We start from the raw sequence: 9,596 nt of genomic DNA on the forward strand, positions 1-9,596 counted from the left end.
TACTTTTTTTTTACCAAACGAGTACTTTTTTCTTCAAATGAACTTTTTGAGTGTTAAAAGCACTTTTAAGCCCTTCAAATGCAATTCCAAATAGAAACAAGTCAAAAAGAATTTTTGGGCAAAAGCTTTATTTTTAAACTTTTGCCAAAAATACGTTTTAACCATTTTGGACCCTTAAAAGTGCTTTTCATTTTTTTACCAAACGAATATTTTTTTCTTTAAACGATTTTTTTGAATGTTAAAAGCATTTTTAAGCTCTTCAAACACAATCTCAAACATGCCCTAAGGAGGGTATTAAAAATACACATCTATAATACTGCAAAATATACAAGATCTTTAGTACAAATCCAACAAGAAAAATGTTACCAAAGAGCAAAAATGGAAGGAACAGATGGGAAAACAAACATATCATCAAGAATTTATATCAATGAATTCCCCCTTTGTATCCCAAGGGCGATTTTCAAAAGATTTCCCCACAATGCTACGCTTCTCATTGATTGTCCCATCCTCACAGCGGTACTCTGGAAAGTAATCCAGGAATGTTTTGCATCCTAGCTCATCAATTCCATTAAAGAGGAAGCTCCTCAGCAACTCCTATGGAGATTACACGTAAGAATTAGCTGCAATTATTGTTTAATTGGTGAAGAAACATTAAATTATTTTCATGAAATAAATAAATAAATACCTTTGCCATTGTCTCCCCTATCAACTTTTTCAGAACTCCATGGCCTGGATCCTGCTTTCCAAATGTTGGATGCACCAAATAAGTCGGGATAATGCAGCAGATTGGGCATAAAACTCTGAATTTCAACATGGTATATACAAGAACAAGAAGTTTTAATTCAGAGTATCATTTAATTTCCATGTTGACCTTAGGTTTCCGCATTTAAAATTTTAAACTATCATTTAATTGCATTTAAAGCTTTGTGACTCCTTATGTTCCTTTTGCGCCTCTGAGACATTAGTTAACAAACCTAGCCTTAACACGCCGAGGCGTGTTACGTGCGCAAATGCAACCAAATAGGTGACCCCAAGAGGTAGTTTCTATAACTTAAAGACCCTTATCGCTGAACACTTTGAGAGCAGCATGCCCTAATGTATCAACCATTTGGATTATACTCTAGGGAATATGTCTGAGAAATGTTAAGGAACATTTGTTTGTTCCCCTCATTCTGTGTGACTTGGAAAACCGAACAACCAATAGTCAATCACAAAGGTTTAGCAATGATGCCATGCATGAAAGAAGAACTGTGAAAGAAATTAATCACCTTCTCTGCTCTCCATGTTAGATATCTATGTTGTGCTTCACGATTGCTCATAATTTGGGACACATCTGTCTCTGCTACTGCGTGTTTTATCAGCTTAAGCCACGCCTGCAAGAGCAACAGTGTTGCAATCTTCAGTCATCCACTTTAATTAGGAACTACCAAATGAATGTTAATTCTCACTTCCAACTAACAGGAAGCAGTTGAAATATTACCACAAACACGCTTTAAAACGGGATGCAAAAATTCATCAGTCCATACCTTGTAATAATCCGTGAATGCAGAATATAAAACATCATTTTTGAGTTCGCTTGGAGTAAATCTAGTCCATATCACAATTGGTGAGAAAAATTTTAGGGACTCGCTCGTAAGCTTTCCTCCCCACGGTAAAAGCTGCATGAAATCTGTGTTCAGTCATGTCATAGATCTTAGGAGGATTAGCCGAAAAAGACGTGCACACGTGTACACACACATATACCTATGTATATATATATACAAGATCAGGATTTATTTAATGTCCAAGTATAGGCAATGCACTTACCTCAGCATACTTTAGGCCAAGAGGCATCAAACTTTTATAGTATCTTTCCTTATAATCTCTTTGACTGATGACATCATGCAAAGGGTTAAGGTCCCTATAAATGGCCAAATTAAAAGTTTATCAAGACCTAATTCTTCCCCATATATTGGTTTCCAGCTTACAAGAATAAACTAACCAGTCATTTGCTCAGGCAAAAAAAAAAAGTCATTGACATGAGATGCACACAGGTACATGCAGACAGCCTAGCATAGAACTAAAAAAGGAAAAGAAGAAACATGCACTCAAATTAAATGAGAAAGTGGCAAAGCATAAATTTTCTGTTAAAAGTAGTATGCACTCTTAGTCATTCGTCTGCGAAATCTCAGTGAAGTCTGGGATCAAATTGTTCAAACAAACACAACTATGCATGTTAACACCCCACCCCAAAACCTTTTTTCCAAGTGAGTGAGAGAGAGAGAGAGAGAGAAGCTAAAGAAATCAATAGAATTGCATAGTATCATTTCCTAAGCTGATTGCCCTGTCCAACAGATGCTGCCTTGTCAGAGCTAAAAGAATCCAAAAAAGGTTGCAAGTCCATAGAGCAGTTTCTGAGAGGTGGAAGTAGCAGTAAGAGAAATTTCCTTCTCAGGATCACGATGTACCATCCATCCAAAGCAAGGGAGTTAAAATAAAAAACAATTAGGACAGCCACTTCGACTAATGGGGAAGCCTTGCATAGTATGTCGAACTGAATATGGAAGAATACAGTCTCAGCAGCCCTCTCACCTTTCTCAATAATTTAAATATAAATATCAACCAAAATCCAGGTTATTTAAGATTGAAACCTTCAATCTGAATTTCAGTTGAAATACCAGAAACATTCTATACAGCTACGGTTGATATCTAGAAAAATCATTAAAAACTAGTTACCATTGCCCATGACTTCTTCACAAATTAAAAGAGCAGAAAAAAACGGAGGAAAAGTCAAATAAATAAATAAACAAAAATACCAAAACAAGATAAAACCAGAAGGCGCGGACACTTAAATGTCAAGGAATCATAATTGGTCAAAACTAAGAAAAAAATATGAAAAGAATAGCCAGAAACAAGTAGAAATGCTTGATGAAAATGTTCCCATTAAAGAATCTAACCATGGATGTTGCAGACAAGGAAAATTGTACAAATTAGCATCAATCCTTTTCAAGGTAAGGATGTAAGAGTAATACAAATTTACTCATTAGGTTGCCCTAGAGAATGAATGTTTAAAATCGTTTATTATTAGATAGTTGCATGAAGTACCACAAACTATAATCAAACAACCAGTGAGACCCTGTATTATCGAAATTTCTGATAGTGGATAAGATTACCCATCAGAACTGTTCTTGGTGACATCTTTAGTAATATATAAAACTAGAGGGAAAAAAAAAAAAAAAAATTAAATGAGTCATTGCATAAATCAAGTGAAATCTTTTGCTAGTTAGGAAGAAGTGATCTCTTACAATAGAAGCACTAGCAAGGGGATCACTATGCTTGCTGAGAGAGATGATCCATCTTTCCTAACTACAATTAGAGGTTTGGAGTTTTTGCACAAGAGCTGGGTAGGTAGACCCTACAATGATGAAAATGTTAAGCCAGACACAAATGAGCATGAATTGTATCCAGATCTACATATATACATACATATGTGATTACAGAGGTCTATATGTCCATACATGCTCTAAGGGTTGGGAATTATAAGAAATTACATGTAAAAGATTCTACTTAATGTTGTCAAAGCAATGAAAAACCTTATCACCTTTTGGAAATTTCATGAATAGGAAAAATTTGCACTGCTCAAGCATTTCCAATGAGAAGAATTTCACTCTAGGAATGAGTTCTCCTTGAACATTTAAAAAGTTCTTATCAAACCTTCTAAGAACAGATTGGAGGGCAGCATGTTTTCCCATTCAAGAAGAAAAGAAAAAAGGGAGAAAAGTTTAAGATTTTTTTTTTGCCGTAGTTGTAGTAGTAAACGAAAAATTCTGTTTCTCAGATGTCCAAAATTTAAAGAAAGGAGAGAGCTTACAAGACCACTATGTTTATGCTGGTGGTGGCAAAAAAGTTGGCACAAAATATGGGTACATCAAATTCTGGTTCTGGAAAGACAGTAAAATCTAACACCTGCATATGAATTTTCAAAACAGAGTTAGTAGACAGAAAAAAATATATATATATTGGCCAATACATTAGAAGAAAATATATTGATAAAGCACAAGGTTTGAAGAGAAACCCTGCAGCTTGAGGCTTCCAAACTTCTTCACGTTGAACATATGGACCCACGCAAGAATCAAGATCACACCAGCCAATATCAGATGAGGGAAATCAGAATTTCTTATTGCATTTTCCTTTTTCCCCTACATCAACTTGTTCCATTAATTATTCTTCCTTGTTAATTCATCCTAGGTCAGAATTCTAGCAATGATTTTGGGAAAGTCTCCGAGAATACCATCAATTATGTACTGATATTGTTTTCCCAGTCAATATATCTCAAACTATCTTCAGATAATAGTTTTCTTTACAACAAACAAGGGGTTTGGAGGAGCATATGAACCCACAAACAGACCCATCACCCCCATTCTTATAAGGGGAGGGAGGAGGTGCAACTTGAGCTAAAGTTCATTGGCAACAAAACATAAATACTTATCAACTTCTTTTAGAGTTCATATCTAACTTCTAATTTTATGTGCATCCATAGTGCCAAGAATGTAAGAAACTCAGCATAACAAGATTAAGTTAACCATGATGCCTTTGGTCAAGGGATTTGCATATATATGAATTTTTGCAGCCATGCCATGCCATATGATAATTGCATCCAGATAATAAAGAAGAGCATAAATCATCATAAGGAAGATTTAAATTATCTTGAAAAACTATGTGCTGATGTCATCCACCCACTCAACAGGCAGCTCTAAACTGACCAGCCTTCCTATTGACTTTAAGTAGGTTTCCTTTTTTATTCAAATAAATATCACAATTCCTAAAGTGGCTGATACTAACACCAAATCCAAGAGATTTTCTTGTACTAAATGGCAGTAAGAGCTTACAAGAAGCCCAAATGAGGGCAAGTTCTATTATTCACAATAAATAATTTCAGAAGAATTGAAGTGATAACTGACTATGAGCTATTTGAAAACTTACAATATCAAGGTAAATAGCGTGAATAACAGAGAATGATACCTGCATTGCTTCAGTCTCAATGCACAAACTTCGCAGAAGTCTAATCTTGGGAGCTTGGAATGATAACATTTGAAGCTCTGATTTACCATCTATGGAATTCATTGAATTAAATTTTTCCTGATGACATAAAAAAATCAATATTCTCAGAATATTTCCTACTAAGTTAATAATACTAAAACATTAATAGTTACTTGTTCTTTGAAAGCTTTAACATATTGGTAGTTGCAGCAGCTAAATAGAGTAAAATATCGACATATGTAGAAGCATTAAGTACTTGGAGCAGCTGGAGTAATTACAAAATTTTATTATGTATTATCACAAGTGATCAGTTGAAGAAATGGCTAACATGGAGTTGCAAGTATATCAGTGAAAATTTAAGTATTGACAAACTCTAACTATCTCGTACAAAAAAGTAGGAAGAAGTTCTTCTATTTTTTAAATTGTTAAGTAGAACCAATGTACAAAAATGACTTGTTATAAAGACCATAAGTTGATAATAAAGGACATAGATATGAAGAATGTGATAGATTCTTGATTCCATTTCCTAATATATAGAAATCAGCAGACATGTAAGACTACAAGCCCCAATGAATTGATCACTCTTCACTATTCACAAGATTAGGACAACTAGATACTAAGGTTCTTTACAACAATTCAGAAAAGATAATAACAAGAAGAAGAAGCATGTGGATACATAAAAATCTAATCTAAATTGTTGATTTGTTAAATGAGCATAAAATGATTAAATTTGATGTCACAAATACCAACATTTTTTAAAATTTCACTGTACCGTTTGCAAAAGTGATGATGCATAAGTATTCTAAACTTTTTTTTTTTTTTTTTTAACGTAGGAGAACTTTACTCAGATTAATTGCGCGTCGCAAACGCATACTGTACAACAATCCTCACCATTAATCAAACTCCTACGGATAACTAACCCCACCTGCCAGAATCAGTTACCAGGTAACCTAGGAGCTTTCGCCCCTGACGGGCTAAGCAGTTTATCCTCATGCCCAGGAGGTTATTCTAAACTCTTCCCTAGACAAAAAAATAAAATTAAAAAAATAAAATAAATAAACTCTTCCCTAGCTTTTGAGCAAGAATCTAAGTATCATCAAAAGAAGACAGGGGTAATGGAGAAGGGCAGTCAGTATTCAGAGAGAGAGAGAGAGAGAGAGATAGGGAGAAGCAAAAAAGATAATAATAAGAATATTGATTTTAATAGTAGCCTCAAGAGTATCAAGCAGCCCGCATATCCGAAAATTCTACTTCCTCCTTGCGGATTCTTATATCCAAGGGAATGGTTAGACACGATTTGCTGACATGTTTGAAAAACATCATGTATACAATTTTGCTTAACCATTCAAACAAGATAAGCTTAAATATTTGAACAATATTATTCATCAAACAGGCACATCTCTGTGAAGAATTTTCTGTATGGAGAAAGCATATGTCTACAAAAAAAACTACTTTCACCAAAACCTTTGTCCAATCCAATCTATAAGGCAAATAAAAGTCGATCAGCCAAACTGCTGCCCATCTCACTCTTAGGAATGCTGCCAATGCCCAATTGATGGTACCTGTTGGAGGGATTGGTGATCGTTCATCTATAAATCCTCGGACAATGGGAATATCCCCAACACTAGTGTTCTATTAAGCCAAAAAGGGGAGGAAAAAAGAAAGAAAATAAATAAAAGAGTCAAAATTAGGAAAAATGGAGTCCCTAATCAAACAAAACTAATTCTTTTGTTATTGCAACATTAACTTCTCTTTTTATGTGGAGAAGATGACACCAAAAACAAAAATGGCATCAATTATCAGACAAATTCTTAGAACTTATCACAATATAGCACTCCAGTGCAGAGGCCACTTCAAATTCAACAAATCACCCAGCATCAAAGCAGCAACAAGTTGAAGAAGAAAAAAGCTTAAATCATGCAAGATCTTGAATGCAAAATGGAACAAATGGGTTTAAATTAAAGTAACCCCAGTCAGCTTAGAGACAGTACAATGCATATATATACCTGTAAAGGAGAAGGGACCAACTGGGTTTGGCTCTTTGTTTCATTTACAGCGAAGTGGATGTATTTCTGGAACGAAATTGCAGAAACTTGAAAAGCAGCTCTTTTCCTCCTCCAACTGCTGTGAGTGATAGCAAATACTCTTGCATTCTTTATCAGTGGAGGCTTTAGAGTTGCGCTAAAGCTTCTCAGAGAAGAACAGGACTCCATTAAGAGAAAGACTATCACTCACTAAGAGAAAGCAACCCAACCAACACCGCCATTAATGGCAAAATTGTTGCTCTCTCTCTCTCTCTCTCTCTGTGTCTCTCGGTTTTGGGTTCTGGAGTTCGCAACTAAAGCTGTCTTTCCTGAAAGGACCACACCACAAACTCTGTGGCTCTGTCTGCCCACATCAGCAGACATTTTACCACAAATAGTTGAGGTTGGATTACGTTATTTTTAGTTTTACATAGCAAGAATCAAAAGTACGGTTTCACATGACTCTTTGAGAGCAATGACCGTCATTGAATGGCAAATGTTATTTTATTGGACAGAGTTTTACTTATCTGTTGGGATTTTTTCAACTCTAGACTATAAATTTACGTATTTATTTGCTGTATTTTTAAATAATATGTGAGAAATTTATTTTTTAAATAACATTTTATTTCAACTTTGTTATTGTTATTAAAATGCATGTGTTTTTTTATATGTAAATAGATATATGACATTTTTATAAATTAGATCAAATAAACTTTTTACAATTTAAAGAAAAATTCTACCTGTTATTTTCGATTACTAAAAGAAAAATATATGATTTATAGTTATATAGGTCAAATAGGTTACATATGAGTTATGCGATTTGACCCGAGATTTACTAGCTCGTTTATTAAATAAGTTAATTTGGGTTGATCTGAATTAACAGATATCCGACTATACATAACTTTAATCCACTAATTCGTATTGGGTTAATGACAAATTTAGAAATCATATTACAAATTATAAGCTATAGCCACGAGCCATCCCAAGCATACAATGGGGAGGCCACCTCCACTCCGGGCTCCACCCCCCATACCATCAAAATGTTTACTTTGTTTTGTTTTTTTTTTGTTTTTTTTTTTTTTTAATTAAAAAAAAAAACTCATAAAACTTAAAAAAATATTATTTTAACATTATACGACAAAAATGTTGATAACAGATAGTGCATAATTGGCCCAATAACCCATGGAAATGACCTATTTTAAATTTGCAATAAATTCATGCTTTTGAAATTAAGGCGGGCAATTTAACACCCTAACCGGCGAACCCGATATTTACTTTTAAAGTTTAAGTTAAATGAATTTGGATCATAATGGACCACTATTTTATGACCAATTTAATAAAACGTGTGACACGGGTCAAGCCCCGGGCTCATAAGTGTATTTGTTTATATAATTTTATTTTTAAAGTAAGTAGTCAATGAGAATGGTTAAAAAAAAAAAAAAAATCTAAAGTTCATGTCATTCATGCATGTCGTGTCTTATTAATTCAACCCGACCCAATAATTAAACGGGTCATACATGTCGTGCTATGTCACCTGTTAAATTAATGTGTTGTGTTTAGATTGGCATGTTTGACTCATTTATTAAATAGAACAATTTGACAGTCAAGTGGGTCGGCCACCCGAACCCGACCCCTATATTTGAAACTCATCTAGATCACCTATAGTCGGACAAAACTTGGAACGAGACAGTGCACGAGACTTCCTAAAATCTTTCTATGGTCTTCTACGACAGCTCGATGAAAAGTATTGTTTTGATTATGAATCTTACGATTTGAAAGGTTTTTTTTTTTTTTTTTTTTTAAATGAAATTGACATTTGAAAAATATTTTGTGTTTTAAATCATTGGATGACAAATTGGGCCTGAGCCCAGCAAGCTTCAATGGGCTGACAAGTTCCAGGGATTCATGCAACAAAGTAACAGAGCAAGTGGACTCATGGGCTTTATTTCACACAATCTCTCAAAAAAAATTAAAACAATATAAAAGTGAGCCTTATATGTAGAATGGTTAATCAAAATCCACTTTATCTAGTTTAATTAATAAATTTTAAAAGACACCAAACATCCGACTATCTTTTTTTTATTATTATTATTTTTATCTATATCATTTGAATTTTTTTTTTTTTTTGATAAGGATAGTATTTTTCATAAAGATCTTATTTTTCAACTTTTGAAAAAAATGGATATTGAGAGAGAAATAGTAGGATAAAATTTTGGAAAAATAGAGATGTGGAGAGAGAAATATTAGGAGAAAATTTTGGAAAAAGAGAGATGTGGAGAGATAAATAATATATTAATGAGATGGATGTGTGAACAATGCCCGCTTGTTCACAAATGTAAAAAAATATATATTTTGCATTTGAGATGCATAATCCAATGTAAATGGTTTTTTAGTGTGAAAAATTTGAATGACCTAATTTAAGAATAATAATAATTAAATTTTCAAGAACTCTACAATTGAATTTACCATGTTGAAAACAAAAACTTGTTTGGTTAAGTCAAAAAAAAAAAAAAAAAAAACAAATTCCAAAATGGTTAACAAACTTAGCAATCA

The 9,596-nt window shown here is 33.6% G+C and overlaps 1 protein-coding gene across 1 annotated transcript; it reads right to left on the reverse strand.

Moving 5' to 3' along the window:
• Positions 1 to 290: 290 nt before the first annotated feature.
• Positions 291 to 7,397, reverse strand: LOC132164719 (phytochromobilin:ferredoxin oxidoreductase, chloroplastic). Its single transcript, XM_059575270.2, has 8 exons — positions 7,026 to 7,397; positions 5,002 to 5,118; positions 3,851 to 3,945; positions 1,807 to 1,900; positions 1,527 to 1,658; positions 1,269 to 1,373; positions 686 to 736; positions 291 to 594 (listed from the first exon to the last, which is right to left on the reverse strand). Exons 1-8 carry the CDS (start codon positions 7,230 to 7,232, stop codon positions 412 to 414), a joined length of 984 nt encoding a protein of 327 aa, XP_059431253.1. The 5' UTR covers positions 7,233 to 7,397; the 3' UTR covers positions 291 to 411.
• Between the last annotated feature and the right edge of the window lie 2,199 nt (positions 7,398 to 9,596).

This window comes from Corylus avellana, chromosome 8 (assembly GCF_965113065.1).
Source record: "Corylus avellana chromosome 8, dhCorAvel1.hap1.2, whole genome shotgun sequence".
In the NCBI taxonomy this organism is placed as follows: Eukaryota; Viridiplantae; Streptophyta; class Magnoliopsida; order Fagales; family Betulaceae; genus Corylus; species Corylus avellana.

Coding starts and splice junctions, on each gene's coding strand:
- LOC132164719 (XM_059575270.2), bottom strand. CDS start 7,232: ATGGAGTCCTGTTCTTCTCTGAGAAGCTTTAGCGCAACTCTAAAGCCT. Junction 1,659..1,806: donor TTGGCCTAAAGTATGCTGAG/GTAAGTGCATTG, acceptor GATTTCATGCAG/CTTTTACCGTGGGGAGGAAA. Junction 1,374..1,526: donor CATTCACGGATTATTACAAG/GTATGGACTGAT, acceptor TTGCTCTTGCAG/GCGTGGCTTAAGCTGATAAA.